General features: G+C 39.6%; 1 protein-coding gene across 1 annotated transcript in view; it reads left to right on the plus strand.

Moving 5' to 3' along the window:
- Window positions 1-18,391, plus strand: part of RP1 (RP1 axonemal microtubule associated) — a 378,450-nt gene that overhangs the window by 244,653 nt on the left and 115,406 nt on the right. Inside the window, exon 22 of the mRNA XM_077166764.1 lies at window positions 7,844-7,998. Within this exon, the coding sequence (XP_077022879.1) occupies window positions 7,844-7,998 (155 nt within the window). The remainder of the gene's footprint in view (window positions 1-7,843; window positions 7,999-18,391) is intronic.

The following is an 18,391-nucleotide window of genomic DNA, read 5'->3' on the forward strand; positions in this document are numbered from 1 at the left end:
AAAAGATTCCATATAATTATGGTGTTCAAATAAATTGACCATACCAGTTAAATTAGATAATGCACTACCCAAAATATAAATTTTTCACCAAATAAACTTCTCTCCGTTTGGTCTCACACAAAGGTTGAAGTTTGAAAATATGGGCCTTGTCATCCTTTACCTAGTATTCAGATTTACCTTAGTCCTATCCAGAGCAGCCTCCTTATATCTCTAGACATAGTCTGATCACTTTTTCAGCTTTTTTAACAGTTGCTGAATGGGATACTGCTGACTTTCAGAGCTTCAGTATTATAACTCTGAGTCTCAGGTGTCACATAAATGCCTGAAGTTTCAGGCAACAACCAGGTTATATACAAATAACTCAGTATCTCAAAATTAAGAAATATCAGTTACAACTCCTAAATATATGTGACTGCTGTAAGCGATTACAATCTAGGACCCTTTACAATAGGCCCCAAGCTGATAATCCATGCTCTCGACTTCAGTTCTCTGCGTTTGTATATTGTAGTTAATCCATATGCATGAGGCATGATAAGAATTGTCCTTTTGTTTTTGACATTCTATTCAACATACTGTCCTTAAGGTTCATTCACCTAGTTGTGAGCCCCCAACTTCATTCCTTCTTGCAGCTCTTCAGTAGTCCATTGTATGTAAACACGACTGTTCTCCCTTGCATTCCTCAGTCGCTGTACCCTTAAGACACCTCCATCCAATGCGAATCACGAACACTGCACCATAAACACCAGTGTGCACATGTCCATTTGTGTCCCCACTCTCAGTTCCTCCAGGTATTTACCTAGTAACAGGGTTACAAGATCATCTGGTAACCCCACCCCTAGCCCCCTGTGGAACTACCACACTGCTCTACGGACAGGCTGCACCTCTTAGCTTCCCTACTAACAGTAAGTAGGAACATCTCTTTCTCCATATTTTCTCTGGCACTTGTTTCTCTGTTCATTTTTAAACAATTTTATTTGTACGTCATACAATCCAATCTATGAAATCCAACCTTCATAATCTATATGAAGACATTTCCTTTTCTTTCTGCATAGAATCCACACTCATCCCCTGCCCACCCCCACCCCCACCCCACCCCCCACGCTACTTGACATTTAGTTTTGGCATAATGCCTTTGTATAACAATCATTTTGATTTGATACCAAGTTACCTTTGATAGCATAAATAGTGTTCCCATACTCCTCCATCTCCCACCTGTTTGTTGTAGTTGCAAATTTTATCTTTAGATATTGTACGTCTAAACCACAGATTTATTACTACCTTTTATGCATTTGCATTTTGGAACCTGTAAGAAGTATAAAGTGGAGTGCATTCCAACAAATACAATACAATAATACCGACATCTATAATTACCCATTTGGTTACCTTTACTGGGAGATCTTTATTTTTTATGCCCATTTTTTCTAATGTCATTTCCTTTCAGTCTGAAGATCTCCCTCCAGTATTGCTTACAGGGAGAGTCTAAGGGTGATGAAATCCTTCAACTTCTGTTAATTTGGGAATGTCTCAATCTCGCCTTCATTTTTTTGAAAGAATTCCTGCCAGATATTAATTTATTTTCTGGCAATTGTTTTCTTTCAGCACTTTTGCCCCCGTGGTTTCTCATTAGTAATAGGCACTTAAATTTATGGGGCTGCCTTGTATCCAACATGTTGCTTTTCTCTTGCAGCTTTCTGAAGTTTCTCTTTATCCTCCGCATCTGTCCATTTGACTACTATGTTTCTGTACATGGTTCCCTTCCTGTTTATTCTGTTTAGGTTTCATGGGCTTCTTAAATGTGTCTATTCATGCGTTTCATTAAATGTTGTATGTTTTCTGCCATTGCTTCTTTGAATTTACTTCTTGCCCCTTTCTCTCTTTCTTTTCCATCTCAGATTCCCTATGCTTGATGGTGTCCCAAGGTCTCTTAGGTTCTGTTCACTCTTCACCATTATTTCTTTCCTTTCTGCTCCCCAGCCTAAACCATTACAATTCTTGTCTTTGAGTTTACTGATCTTTATTCTGCCATCTCCAAACCACTGGAGAAACCCTCCAGAAAATTTTTCTTTTTCAAATATTATCATCTTTAATTCCATATTTCCGTCTTGTTCATTTTTAAGAATTACTATTTCATTATTCATATTCTCATATTGGTCATTTGTTATTTTCTGATACTCGTTGGTTCTTTCTCTGTGTTTTCTTTTATCTCCATGGCCATATCTCCAGGATCATTTTTTGTAAAGTCTTTTTCTGGTATATCCAAAGTCTGGTGCGCTTTGTTGTTGGTTTCTGTATTTATATCTTGTTCCTTTGGATGGATTATTGTGGTAGTTAGATTCATTTGTCAACTTGGCCAGGTGAAGGTACCTAGTTCTGTTGCTGTGGACATGAGCCAGTGGTACGTGACCCCCATCTGTTGCTGATTACATCTGTAGTCGGCTAGGAGGTGTGCCTGCTGCAATGAATGATGTTTGACTTAATTGGCTGGTGCTTAAATGAGAGAGCTCAACATAGCTCAGCCCAAGCAGCTCAGCATACCTCATCTCAACACTTGCAGCTCAGCCCAGGCCTTTGGAGATGCAGAAAGAAGTCATCCCAGGGAAAGTTGTTGGAACCCAGAGACCTGGAGAGAAGACCAGCAGAGACCATCCTGTGCCTTCCCACATAAGAAAGAACCTCAGTTGAAAGTTAGCAGCCTTTCCTCTGAAGAACTGACAAAGTAAATCCCCTGTTATTAAAAGCCAATCCATCTCTGGTGTGTTGCATTCCGGCAGCTAGCAAACTAGAACAATTTTCATGTCCTGTTTTTTGTCTGTCTTGTAATCATTTGCTGCATATTGTACTTTTTTAATATTTTAAAGTGTTAACTCTTGGATTTATTCCCTGAACTGTCTGTTCTTTAAGTTTGTACTTAGCTAGTGATATAACAAAGATTTCCTTGAATGCTAGGAGCTAACAAAAACAAACCAACATATACAGACACCTTTCATAATCTTTGAACACTAGTTCTGTATTAGCTAGTACTCTCTTTCAAATTTTAGTTCTTCCATCAAGAAAATATGCCTGAGGTGAATGTGATGTGTAGGGTCCTCTCCATTTTTTCTGAGCCTGTGTCTTGTCCTGGGCTTGTGCTTACTTGTGGTCTTAGGAATTACCCCTTATCAGGAATTTGAATGCCTCCTCCAATCCTTATGAACTAGACTTTCTCCCCCTCCTGGTTGCTTTATTGTGCAATTTACAGTAGGTTATTGTATTAGTTAGGGTTCTCTAGAGAAACAGGATCAACAGGGAACACTTGCAAATATAAAATTTATAAAAGTGTCTCACATGACCGTGGGAATGCAGAGTCCAAAATCTGCAGGGCAGGCTGTGAAGCCAACAACTCCAATGTAGAGTCTGGATGAACTCCCCGGGAGAGGCTCACCAGCCGAAGCAGGAAGAACCTGTCTCTTCTGAATCCTCCTTAAAAGGCATCCAGTGATCAGATTAAGCATTACTCATTGCAGAAGACACTCCCCTTTGACTGATTACAAATGGAATCAGCTGTGGATGCAGCTGACGTGATCATGATCTAATTCTATGAAATGTCCTCATTGCAACAGACAGGCCAGCACTTGCCCAACCAGACAAACAGGTACCACCACTTGGCCAAGTTGACCCATGTCCCTAATCATGACAGTTATCCTTTGCCCCAAGCTGATTCAAATGAATTGTTTCTTGTGTTTCTTCAGCTGCCTGCAAGCTGCTTCTGCCTGCTAAGACAAGTTCTGGGAGGCTGAGCCTGAGGAGTTTCCTGGTTTGGTCTTTCAGGTTGTCACTGATAGACTGGCAGACACATGCAGGTACCCCAGCATATGCGTAGGGGATGCTCTGCTCCCTCAAGAACAAAGCTGGGAACCCACAGTGGGAGGGAACCACAATGGGGCCATGACTTTTCTTACCATTTTTAAAGCTGCACTTTATTTATTTGTCACAGGCTTAGTTAACTGCCACCCTTTAACAGTTTTTTGGAGTTTTGAGGAAAATGGCTCTGCCAGTTTTTGTTAGTTGTTCAAAGATTCCATGGTGGAACAGCACTGTGGAGCATCTTACACTGCCATCTTCATTCTCACTTAAGTTTTCACTTTGTTATTTCATTGTGTATAAAAACCAGATAGTCTTCTTCTCTTTGTAGTCTTAGATTGATAATGGGGAGGATGCAATCCCAGAGTATTCTTTCAAGGAAGAAGACTTCTAAGCTACTCTGAGAGTATAGTTTCTGAAAAAAAATATTTTTTTTGTATACTGTATGGTGGGGGTCAGATTTCATTCTTTTTCCATGTGAGTATTCTATTATCGCAGCACCATTTGTTGAACTTTTGTTTGCTTTATTGTTTGTTTTGAGGGGAAGTGCATAGGCTGGGAATTGAACCTGGGTCTCCCACTTGGCAGGCAAGAATTCTACCTCTGAACTACATTTGCAGCCTCTCTGAAACTTTTTATTGCTGTTATTTTTATGGAAAAATTTGAAACATTAAAGATATTAGAACTCACCTATGACTTATTTTTCAGTGAAGATTATGCAAAAAGTTTCATCAGAATAAAGAGAAAAGTTAGTTCTACTTTGGATGAGACAAAAACAAAATGATGCCACATTAATTTTCACTGTCTATTACAAGTGAAATAGACCAGCAACAGAATTTTGGATACCCTGATATTATTATTATGCTAAGTAATCAGTGGTATTATCTTCCAAAGAACCCACATAACTCTTCATCAGTCCTCGTGTCATCGTACCATGTGTGTGTGTTTGTTTAGTGACCAGCATGCAGCTTTTTGCAGCTATGTTGCATTACATGAGGCTGCCTGCCAGGATTTCTGTACAGATCACCTTTCAAAAGTCATTTTCATGATTAATTCTCTTAAATTCATCATTATGTGTAAATTGGCCAAAGTTGGGGAGGGTGCATTACAACTTAAATTCAGATTTGGTGGGAGTTATAGGTGAAATCACAAGAGCAAAAATGTGGAGTTTAATGTCATCTGTTCTGATATTTAGAAGCAGAAATATGTAAGTGCTTTTCTTCTCTGGTTAATTTTAGATTTTACATTTTCCTATTATTTTCATCAATGCATGAATGCAGTGGATTCAAGATGATTATAAGAATTTTGCAGACAGGAAGTTGTAACAATAATCTTGACATTTTATTATCAGAATTATTTCATACTCACTACAATCCACATTATTAACCATGAGCTAATGAAACAGGAGCATGACTCTAGTCTGAAAAATATTACATTTTCTGAGTTGTTCAGGCATCAATACGCAAGAAATAATACTAAGATCTCAAAACTGCTACATATATTAACAGATGTTTCAAAAGTGTGGATAGATTCCATGGACAGATTGGCATAGTTATTATGCCATGACAGTTGCCCTGGAAAGTTTGTTTCTACTAAAAATGCATCTGGCAGATCACGACATCGACAATATCCTCTGGTTACTCATTGTGCTCAGAGCATTGTCTTAACCACTGATTAGACTGGTTGGTGCCATTTTCCCTACAAGGCGTCCAACAACAATGTACATCTTGGATCCAGCTTAATTCTGTTTTCAAAACTGAATTTACTTTAAGATACAAGAAGAAGCAGAAAAGCTGATTCAGGCAACGTTTCTGAATCTCAAGGCATCTTAGTTTGGGTCTGCTCTAAAGACGACCATGCGACAAAGATGAGTAGAGATAATTTATCTGGGAGGTGATCCCAGTATACACTCTGGAAGTGAATTAGTGAGAAAAACGAGGCAGGAAAGGAAGAATAGTCAATAAGATATGCTTCATTTTACTGTGCTTCACTTTATTGTGCTTTGCAGCTATTTCATTTTTTACAGATTAAAGGTTTGTGGCAACCCTGTGTCGAGAACGTTCATAGGTGCCATTTTTCAACAGCGTGTACTCACTTCATGTCTGTGTCACATTTTAATTACATGTGTACATTATGGTTTTAGACATAATGCTATTGCACACTTAACAGACTACAGAATAGTTCAAACATATCTTTTACATGTGCAGGAAAACCAAAAATAGTTGTGCGGTTTGCTTTATTGTAATAGTCACTTCGTTGTGGTGGCCTAGAACCAAACTTGCAATGTCTCCCAGGTGTGTATAGAGACATCAAGGAGCTGCTTACTGTTGCTGCTCCTGCTTGTTAGGGACCTTCAGGGGAATCTTTTAGAACACCTCTCTGAGTCATCCCGTCAGTAAAGCCCTCAGGCAAAGTAGTGAGACGCAGGTGACTGGGACACAGAGCTGTCAGCATGCCTAAACTGCCTACCAAACTGGGAGACCATCCAGAAATGTGTCTGGGGGAGGTAAGATGGGGCATCACTTGCACCTGCCACAACAGGTGGCGTGCGTTGCAGAATGTCCTTGATCAGAGCACACTGGCAATTCAGGAGAGTGACAGTGAGGCCATTGAGGCTCATCCAGGAAGATGCACAGCCATAATCTGGGTTAGAAGCATTGGTCTTAGCCTGATCACGGTCTTAGGCTGGACTCAATAAGAAAAGATTTCCACTGACAACATGGATCTACCCAGCCTTGGAGACCTAGGGAGTATATCTTCAAACACCGATTGAAATTTAACATGGTAACAGTATGGCACCGATTAAGACAACCCATCCTATATAGGAAATACTGGATTTGCATTTTTACCAGGAGGGTCACAGGGTGTAACAGTGAATTGTCATCTCTGGGAAGTTTTCAGATGTAAATTCCTTATCCTTTCCCCAGTTAATTTTAACAACGGTTTATGAGGCAGTAATGTGTGAAGGAATTCTTTTTGTTCCAACCAATATAGCATTTTAAATTAGGCCTACAACTCTCCAGAAAGTCAGCGAGTGTTTTACTTGATAACCTGTACTTAGGAATGGTGACTACAGGGTTCTCTTTCAAAACAAACCCAAGAGTGTGCTCTGTGTCTACTTACAGAAGAAGGCACAGGAGAAGAGATTATGGAAGGAAGGAAGGAGGGAGGAAAGGAAGAAAGGAAGGGAGGAGGGTGGAAAGGAAGAAAGGGAGGGAGGGAAGAAGGAAAGAATAAATGCAAGGAGAAAGAAAAGAAGGGAGAGAGAGCAAAAAAGAAAATTTGCCTCCATATGCCTCAAAATATCTCAGCATCCAAGGAAACTGAGTTATGTGCTATGTTGGTTTGAAATTGTTATGTACCCCAGAAAAGGCCATGTTCTTTTAACCCATTCCTGTGATACAGACCTGTTGGGGGTGGGACGTTTTGATGAGATTATTTCTATTGAAATGTGACCCAGTCCATTCAAGGTAGATCTTAATCCTTTAACTGGAGGCCTTTATGACAGGATAAAAAGCAGAAAAAGCCCAGAGAGCTCAGAGAAGCCCCAGAGAAGCTGAGAGGAAGCCACTATTCTAAAAGCCAATCCATTTCTGGCATATTGCATTCCCGTAGCTTTAACAAACTGAGACATGTGCTGAATATTAGGTCACGTGTTGCCAACCTGACTTCTAATAAACTGCTTCACAAGGCAGGAATCTAAACAAGAGAGAAAAGCCTCAAACTGTAAGCCTTTGTATTAGGGTTTGTTTATTTATTATGTTGGATGCTGAGACCAAGGAACAAAAAATTGCGAGAGGGCATAAAGCACAGCCGGAAAACACATTTTTAATTTATTAAAAAGTAACTTGCTTATTTTTCCCCTTTTAATGCTAAGTGTCATAGCATGATCTCTTTTAAAGCATTGTGCGGCTTCTGGAAGTCTTTGGCTATTATTATGGACTGCATTTATCTGGTGCTGAATCCTATCTATTTCTGTGGGGTTTTCTCTCTCTTGTACTAGATTGACATGTTTCAAGTAGAAGCAGTGTCACTTGGAAAACTGCAGAAGGTGCTGTTGCGCTGTGAGGCCAGTGACAAATCCCAGTATTGGTACTGTGAAAAGGTCGTGGTCAGGGATCCAGACACCGCCTCCAAGTTTGTCTTCATCTGTGAAAGGTAGGATGGCCTCCACCGTACTTAACAAGAGTGTGTTGCACTTGGCTCATGTTGTGGTTTTTTTTTTTTAAAGGCATGGATTTCTGCCATTTATTCAGTATTCTATACCATCCCTTATTCTCTCATTGAGTGTTTAATTAAATAATCTATTCCTTACCATGTAAAGAGGGCTTATCTTGCAATTTCTTATTATCACAATGCACTGTATGCCACAAAAGGATCAAATGTTAACATGGGAAATTGTTGGATAAATAGTAAGAATATACATATTTTTAAAATGTGGGTTTCTTTACGTTACTGAAATCATAGTGTTACAACAATTTCATAAGGCCATCAAGAGAGAGAATTTCAGAGAAAAGTACTTTCAGAACAGACGCAAGAAATCCAAAGATTCAAATCTATATAACTCAGGCTTTGCCTTGAACCAAAGAAGGGTAAGTAGGGGAAGAGCTGAGTCTTTTAAAGGAAGTCCTCTCTCAGTCCCTCCATTCTCAACCTTTCCCTACTGCCTTTAGGTTGGAGCTGTAGGTCCCACATATACTCCCTTGAAATAGCTTCCTCAGGAATTCCATACCCTGTTGCTTAGGAAAATGTCACCCTTGACCGTTTCTGAGCCCTGCTACTCTCTGCTTCAGCTCGATGTGCATTTGTTCATCATGGCTTGGTCTCAGAGAGGATGATGGGCCCCCAACTCCTCACTGAGATTGAGTAAGACCAGGTGTTTACAGTAAAACCCACTCTATTACAGACTTGCGAATGAGAAACTTAGGGCTCCATTTTGAATCTTCGATATTGGAGGCTGCCCTATGGCCTTTTACCAAAAAGATAACAAGAAATGAGGCCACATATATGCGTATATGGTTGGAGATGACAATTGCAACTTTAGGAACTAAGCAAAATATGAAGCAAAAATTAATGTGGCAGTTCAACTAAAAATGTGAAAGGTATGCCGCTGAAAAACACATGGAGATAAAAATGACCAGTGAGAATCACAGTAAGCCCATCCCTCTTTTTAGCCTTTCCAATCAATTCCTTTTTCATACTGTTTAGTTCGATCCTTCTTTTGTACTTTCCCTACCACCACCCTAATAGATGCCCTTGTTTCATTAAGCTTGGGCTTTTGCAATAGTTTTCTAATTGTCTTACGATTCTTTCTCCTCTAGTCTACCCTCCCCACCACTCCCAAGCCAACCTTACCATGATACTTACTTAGCACTATTCTGATTTTAGCTTACCTCTCCTCCCATTTTTCATTCGCTTTATTTTGAATTGTATTCTTTTAGTTTTTTTTTCTTTTGGTGTAATTTCGTCCTAACCCTTTTGAGGAAAAAAACGCGGGGAAAAAAATGTTCCTAAAATAATACTTTAATTTTAACACTGTTCAAAATTATTCAATAATCCCCATTATCTACCAAAATTAAAATCAACTTCGTGATCTTGCCATCCAAGCTTTATAGCATCTGACTCTTTTTTTTCACTCCAATTTATTTCACTGTTTTTTTTTTTTATTTAATTTTTCTGGGGCGGGGGGGGGGGGGGGTGCATGGTCCAGGAATTGAACCCAGGTCTCCCACATGGAAGGCGAGAATTCTACCACTGAACCACCCATACACCCTCCAATTTGTTTTTAAAGCTTTCCTCTTATAAGATCATAGTGAAATTAGACCTGAACAATAGCCCTATTTTGCTATCCTCGGAGGATGCTATTCTCCACCCAGGATTGCCCCTGCTGACTCCACTCTCTCCATCATAATCCTGTCGGCCCTTCACGTTCCAGTTCAAATTCTGCCTCTAGTACCAGCTAACTGGTACTAGAAACAAGTTCTCTCTTCTCTCCACACTTACGGAGAACTTAGCATCACACAGACATCTGCTGTCTGACGGGTGGCACGAAGCACTGAGGGGGGTCTGGGTAGAGGCTCTGCTGGCTCCTCCTCCAGCATCCCTTCCCAACCTGCTCCCACCCACAAGGCACTGCTGTCCTGGGGCTGGTGGGAAGTTTTATTTCACTCCCCAAATCAGAAGAGCTAGAGAGTGATTCATCTGGGTTTTTTCCCCTTCTGTTCTGATCTATTTTGTCAAATTGGCTCAGCTGATTTTTTTTTCAACAGGAAAGCTCCCCGGGATACCTGAGTTATTAAGCAGCAGTGTGTACGCCCACAGTACATGCCAGCCACCACCTTTCACCCGTGCCCTGCCTTAGCTCATGTTCTCACTACGCCAAAATGGCTCCGTCTGGAAGGGAGAGCTGAACATGAGAGCTCAATTTTAGTTTCAGTGGCTTGTATCTGAAATAAATTTAAATTATAAAATATGCTAAACCATAAAAAATGACACATACAAACGCTCGAGATTTTAGGAATGTTAATATTTGACGCTCTGCGAGCAATATATGCTCAATAAAAGGCAGCCAGTGCTCACTCACACAACACCCAGACAAAGAAAGTAGGTGCAGAAACCATTTCCTCCCACTTTCTTAATTCTTGAGGCGCAGAGCAGGACTGAAGCCAAGTGTAGGACTGGGGTACAGTCGGTTCCCTTCTAACAGAAAAAGACTATCATGAAGCCACGGGTGGTAGCTCCTGAACTTCCAGAGCCTTCTCTCGGTGCCAAAGTTTAGCGGCAGCTTCCCGAGAGGCGGGTGCGGGCGTGGAGGAGGCTCTGGCGGAGGGACGCTGGGGCGCCTCTGCTGTGTCGTGTCCTCTCGGTCTCCAGTGAGGAGGCTGATCTCTCCAGCAGGACGCCCAAGAGTACACATCACAGCGGGGAAAGGAAAGAAAATTCCGGTCGTGCTCCCTGGAGCGTCCTCAAAGGGAAAGAATTGACAGCCCAACTGAATCAGGACACAGAGAAAGACCACCAAGTGCTAGTTCTCTTTCTAACCTAAGGGAGAAAACACCGTTTAGCTGACACACAAAGCCCAGCCAAGGCCAGGGAGCGTGTGCGTGTGTCACAGGTGCGCCCTGCGTAGATTCGCAGCTCTGTGGCTTTTCTTTTTTAGCTCCTCAATTGAACACCGAGGTCTTTTGATTTTATGCTTTTTCTATACTTGAAGATTTTTATTTTTTTATGCTTTTTGGCGCATTTAGTATAGATAGCAGTAGGTATATACACCAAGGAATCTCTACAACGTGCACCTAAGCTTTCGATATTTGAGGTTTGGAACAATCAAAATTGGTACTTGAATGAGGCCAACATTCAACTGATTTTGTGAACTGAAGTAAATAACCTTATTTACAACTTGAGTGAATCCCACCATGTACTAGACCTTGCTCGGTTTGTTGGCATTAAGTTAGGGATCTTTGGATCTTCTTGCATATGCTACCAAGCTCATTGCAGTACCTGTGGACTGGAGTTTATGCAGTACCTGGGCAAAAACCTTTGCTTAGATGATGAACTCGTTCAAAAGAGGTTAGCATCTACGTTCTAATAGAAATAATGTCACTGCAGCCATGCATGTGTGGACCACCTTGGCCTCGATGAGCTGTTACCATAGGTGAGTGGGTGCATCAATGTCTGCACCCTTGCGTCCGGCAAGCCTGCAGAGAGCAAGCTATTTCAAATAAAGGCCCTGCTTGGGGCAACTCTAAATAGGAGAAAAAATTGTAGATGCAGAAATTGAAAACATCTACAAAATTTTCTTCTATTTAGAGTTGCCCCAAGTAGGGCCTTTATTTTGAATTGAATAGTTAACTCATATAAATTATAGTTTTAAGCATTTTCTAGCTTAACCTGCTAGGGCAGAGGAGCAGTGTGACCTGCTTGGTCCTTTGAAACCAAACTGTGATCAGCTGGATGGGTGACCGGGAGGTTCAGGACCTCAGTGCGAGGAGCAGAGGCTGTGCATGCTCTTTTCAGCTGACCTGGCAGCCAGCAGCTTCGAAGTGTTTCCCCTCATTTCCATTCAGGATTTTACAATATTTTTTTTTCAGAAAGGATGATAAGCCAGGCACAAAAGGGCAAATAGTATATGATCTCACTGCTTTGAAATAATTAGAATAAGCAAACTCATTGAATCTGAATCTAGAATATAGGTTACCTGGGGATGGGGTGGGGATAGGGAGTGGGAAGTTGAGGCTTAAAATGGACAAGGTTCCTACCTGGAAGGATGTAAATGTTTTGGTAAGGGATAGTGGTAATGTTAGAACAACTTGTGAACACAATTAATAGCACTAAAAAAAAATATATATATATATATATATATCTGAATGTGGTTAAAATGTGAAATGTTAGATTGTATATATGGTAACAGAAGAAAAAAAAATCTGTGGAACTACACTACACAGTAAACACTAAGTTAAGCCATGGATAATAGTTAATAGCACAGTTATAAAAATGTACAATTGTGACAAATGTTCCATAGCAATGCAAAGTGTTGGTGGTGGGGTGGTATATGGGAATCCTGTATTTTAGGCATCATTGTTCTGTAAACCCACAACTTCTCTAATAAAGAAAACAAAAAAGAAAGGATGGGATCACTTCCTTCATGCAAAAATAGTAGAAAAAAGTTCAAAAAGGTTCTACTATGGATAAAATAGACTGTGAGCAGATCCTGGATACTTTTACTCAGTTGAATCCACCCATTCCAGCTCTACTCTCACCATTTTGCAATTCTCAACCTCTTTTTATTAATTATTGAAAAAAAAGAGGCTCCTTTAAAATTGCTCTGGGCCCCTGAGGGCAGGTAAAGCAAGAATTTGAGGAGGGTTTATGTCTTCCTGGCACTCTTGGAATTATACATGAAGCTGGGACTGACCACCCAGCAGGCTGCAGCCCACCAAGCCTCTGGCAAACTCGGGCCGCCTCTGCTCCTGGTCTCACTGGGCTGTGCCATCTGAGTTCGCCAAATTCCTGACCCCCCTGGTGCGTAGAGCATAGCAGACTCTCACCAGTCTACTTGCTTTTCAAAAGGTGCTTCCTCTGCCTGAAGACTCAGATTGGAAAATTGTCCTTTCCCTGTGTCCCTTGAACAGGTGTGTAGCCTTTAACATTAACTCAATCTCACCAGACCACACTTTATTTGTGTATTTCTGGGTCTATTGTACCTTTCCACTTGCAGAAGACTTTTCCTCAAGATCAGGACAGAGTTTTCTATTCTTACTTTAGACCCCTTGCATGGTTTCTGGGACAGAATAGGTTAAAAGTAAACACATATTAAATTGAACCAAAGGGCGTATATTAATCACAATACCCTAAGCCCCACCCCCCACCCCCAATCATGCTAAATGAGGGATTTGGAATGAGAACATGAAATGTAAAAGGTTAAAATGTCTTAATCACACTAACACATGTATAAACAGAATTTTTTCCTAGTTCCACTTTTTAAGTATGAATGCTAACAATGCCAAAAAGCAATTCCTAGAATTAGCACCGGAGTTTACCAACAAAACAACAAAACGTTAAACAAAAACCCCGAACAAACTACTTTAATGCCACACTGGTGCAGACTTTTTTTTTTTTAAATTCCAGGAATGGAAGAATAATTTATTTTTCACAAATCAACCAATGTACTTGAGCATGTTAACAGAAAAAAATCATTTCCATACATAAAAATAATTTAAATCTTTAGTACCTACTTATCTTTTGATTTTTTAAATTATAAATATACCATATATACAAAGAAGAGAAAGAAAAAAGCAATACTTTTCAAAACACACTTCAACAAGCAGTTACAAGACAGATCCCAGAGTTTGTCAGGGGCAACCATTCCACCATCTCAAATTTCTCCTTCTAGCTGTTCCAATACACTGGAGGCCAGAAGGAATATTAATATAGTGATTCAGCACTCATAGTTGTTTGTTAAATCCTGTTTTCTCTGTTATACCTCCTCATTCTCATTTGATCCTTCTCCCAATCTATAGGGATATTTAGGCACTGTCCATTCTTTGGTGTAGATTTTAAGCAAAACGTCGCTTACTTGTCTCAGGACATGTGTCTTGAGAAACGAAAGTTGCTGGTTGATCCAACCACCACTGGATCCTCTGTGCATTGACGGCTGGCAGGGAGGGTTCCTTCTCCTTCTGTTCCATGTTGAGGCTCCCGGTGCCCACAGAGCTGAACATCATGCAAAAGATTCTCAGGCAGGAGCAGGGCTGGCATTCTCCTTTCCACCCTTCCACTGTTATGAGTCACAAAGCGTTGTCCTTGCTGAGCTGTGCTGTGCCAGCTCTGGGTATTACTTGAAGGAAACCATGGCCAATGCCCATGCTCTCAGGAGGTTCTGATCAAAGACCTTCCCATTCTCCACAGCACACACTTATAGCAGGACAGAGTGGTTATGCTAACCGAGTGAATGTGTGAATGAATCATACGCAAAGCCCTATCTGCAGCCAGGTGAAGGCTGTCATTTATGGGGAGGTGCTGGAGAAGAATCAGGGGACTGACCTGCCTAAACAGCAACCTTCTTTTGCCTAACTAGAGTAGGGAAAAGAACATTTACACCGAGGCTGGGTATGTGTGAAGGTGCCAGTCGGTGGTGACAGATTTAAAATTAATTTGCCCCTCCCCTCCTTAATCAGCCTTTCCAGGCTTCTCTCCAGATTCTCCCCAGTAAGGTACATTTTCCTCATATCCTTATCGTAGCTTACCGCATTTTGTCCTTTGCATATTAGCATCCTTCTTATCCTTAAAAAAGCCAGGATTCAATGCTCCTCTGTCATGAGGCTTTCTCTCTTGTTCAACCAGAAATGAGCTGACCCTTACCATCTTCAGAGTCCTGCAGTGCTCTACTTAGACATCTGTGCAGTACTTCTTCCACCCTCATTGTGAATGTGCTTGTCTCGGGTACTTAGATGATAAGCATCTGAAAGGGAACATCTCACACGTTTGTTTTATCGTCTAACGTGATTTCTTGAATCAAGTAGCAACTTGGCCAATAGTGACATGAAGGAAGAAAGAGAAGGGAGGAACAAATGAATGAATGAATGAATGAATAAAAAAATAGTAAAGTCCCAACTTGGAAGGAACCTCAGAGGTTACCTAATGTTTATGTGAGTTCCTGCTCCATAGCATATCTCATTAAAAATTATCTAGGTATTTATTTATTCTAAAAATAATTTGACCTATGTACAAACAGTTTTATTTTCCCTTTTTGAGAAATAATGGAAATTGATGAATAATGTAGATAAGAAAGGGTGTTGAACTTTTGATAAAGTACAGAGATGTAAAATATTATTTTTTATAGGAAGAAGAAATAATAAAAAATTATAATGAGACAGTGGGCAATCATTTAACTTTCACTGATTTCTTTTTCCTGAAAGAGGCCACTCTTAATCATTTCTTGCTATTCTGAGCATGTATTTGTGCTGCTGCATATTTCTGTCTCTTCTTTGTCAGTTTGAACCAGTCCTTGGTGGAAAAGTGACAAGTAGTGATAGTGGGAAACTGACAGAATGAGGTGCAGGGATGAGTCTTACTAATTTTGGGGGGTGGAAATGGAGACTTAGAGCCTTCCTTCTCCATCATTTTCAATGTGATTGGATGATTGTGTTATCTAAAATGCATCTCAGACAAAATCTGATCCATGTCACTCTTTACTTCTTCATCCCCTTCCCCATGAAACACACCCCATATGTTTTAAGGTGGGATTATTCAAACAAATTCCATGATTGTCTACTCTAAATTTAAAGGACTTAGAGAAACATTTTCTAATTTTCTGTGGTCATCTGTTCTTGGGCAAGCTAACTCCTCCTGTTTGCTCTTTATTCTACTTCTTTAATATCATCACTGCTTCCCTCAAGCCTTTCTGCTCCAAATCTCCCATCTGTTCACTGGCTTTGGGGAAATTTTCTTGTCCTGATGCAAAAATGGTTCACAATCTTCAAATATTAACCATGGGTTAGTTAACTTGATTTCTTTTGTAGTTCTCTCTGGTGTAGAAATGAAGGGATGATCTTGGACAGATGCCAAGGCAGGCATATATCAGAATATACATAGAAGAAATATACGTGCTGCAAATAACTCTCATCTAGATCAAGTAAAATCTATCCTTTTAATGAATAAGAAATGGTTTACAGCAAGGCTCTAATAGCAATATAAAATTATTTTTAAAAACTCCATAGAAACAATGGCCACTGCAGTGAATTAGGAGTGTGTAGTCCTGATGATTTCAAGTGTTTAAGAAATCTGATCCTAGAACAATCTGGAAGACAAAAAATGTTTCAAATGTTTTATTGTAATAACATATGCACAATACAAAATTTCACATTTTGACCACATTCATGTGTACTATTCAGTGATATTAATTATATTCACAATTGTGCTATCATCACCATCCATTATCACAACTTTTTCATCACACCAAACAGAAACTCTGTGCCCCTTAAGCAATAACTCTCCATTCTGCCTCTTCCCCCACCCTTGGTAAACTGTAATCTACTTTTTATCTCTATGTATTTTCTTATTCCAGGCATTTCATATAAATGGAATTATAACATTTGTCTTTTGCATTTGGCTTAGTATTTCACTTAGCATTGTATTTTCAAGGTTTATCCATGCTGTCATAGGTATCAGAACTTCATTTCTATTTATGACTCCATTATATTCCATTGTATGTATGTACCACAGCTTATTTATCCATTCTTCTCTTCATGGATACTTGGGTTTCTTCTACCTTTTGGCTGTTGTGAATAACGTTGCTGTGAACAATGTGTACAAATATCTGTTTCAGTTCCTGGTTTCATTTCTTTGGGGTTTGTACTTGGCAGTGGACTTGCCAAATTGTAAGGAAATTCTATACTTAACTTTCTGAAGAACCGTCAAACTGTCTTTCACACTGGCAGCACCTTTTTACATTCCACCAACAATGTACAAGGATCCTATTTCTCTGAATCCCCGCCAACGCTTGTTATTTTCCATTTTTTAGATAATAGGCATCCTCGTGGGTGTAAGGTGCTTTTCATTTGCATTTCTCTAATAGCAAATGATGCCAAACACATTCTCATTTGCTTATTGACCATTTGTATATCTTGGAGAAATGTCTATTCAAGTCCTCTGCTCACTTTTTAATAAGGGTTTTTTGTTAAGTTGTGAGAATTTAATATATTATGGATATATTATATTAGACCTTTTTCAGATCCATGATTTCCAAATCTTTTCTTCTAGTATAGATTGTCTTTCAACTTTATTGATGTCTTTTGAAATAAAAAAATTTTATTTTGATAATCACATTTATCTATATTTTCTTTAGTTGCCCATATTTTTGGCATCATATCTAATAATCTATTGCTTAATGCAAGATCCTGAAGATCGCTTGTGTTTTCTTCTAAGAGTTTTGTGGCTTCAGCACTTATATTTAGGCTACTGATCCATTTTGAATTAATTTTTTTTTATATAGTGTGGGCTCAGGACCAATTTCATTCTTTCTGCATGTAGACATCTAGTTTCACCAGTGCCATGGTTAAAGAGGGAATAATTTTTAATAGGTATTCAGTACTCAAAAGTCTCTATTGTTTTCAGAGCCATGGTATTGTTTTTGTTCAATATCTTCCAAAAAAAAAAAAGATAAATCATAGAAGGAACTTTTCAGAAATGGAATAGCCAAGATGAGAGAATATGATTTCTTTATTTAAATCAATCAATATATCCTGAGTTATTCTCTAGGGATGATTTGAAGGCACGATAAGCCTTTTCATTAAAACTGTTTGTAGAAAGGGTAACTTTGAAGGTAACTCTCATGAAACCCAATTCTAAGAAATAAAGCTGGACATCACAAGTTAGAACGCCATCAGAGAGCCACTCACTCTCTTTGGCCTTTCAAGGTTCCTGTTCACTGAAAGTTTGCTCCATTCTTCTCGCTGCAAATCAGCTTCTTTTGGAAAGCTCTTCTCTCCCATATCTTTAGTTTGCAGCTGGCTTAGATTCCAGAGTACCAATCAACCTTTACAATACAGGTAAGGAAAGTCCATGCCATCTGATCACAGTTTCTGTATCTCCTAGGTTAAGATATTAATAGAAAATATCTGACTGACTAAGCTTGGGCCAGGTATCCATTCCTATTCCAAACACTTAGAATGAGAGGAAGTCTTCAGTACAAGCATTGCTATCCAAGGCCCACATCTTTATGACACATTTTGTAAAGGGGAGATGACTGTCGGTTGACTGGCAATCACCTCAAGTGTATTTGGTATAACACCAATTATGCACAAGGTACTATGTTTGACAATGAGAAAATACAGTAGTAATAGTATTTTTGGCCATTTATCACTTGCCAGCTGCTTTAATAAATTTATGTACATTTAATCTCGTAACCATATTGTGTGGATATTATTATTATCCACATTTTACACATGAAGAAATAGAGGCTTAGAGACATCAAGAAAATTGCTCAGGATTGCACCACTGAAGTCCTACCCTGGTCAAGTTGGTGGAGTAAGAAGCTTCAGGGCTAGTTCCT

The sequence above is a fragment of the Tamandua tetradactyla genome, chromosome 6, assembly GCF_023851605.1.
Source record: "Tamandua tetradactyla isolate mTamTet1 chromosome 6, mTamTet1.pri, whole genome shotgun sequence".
In the NCBI taxonomy this organism is placed as follows: domain Eukaryota; kingdom Metazoa; phylum Chordata; class Mammalia; order Pilosa; family Myrmecophagidae; genus Tamandua; species Tamandua tetradactyla.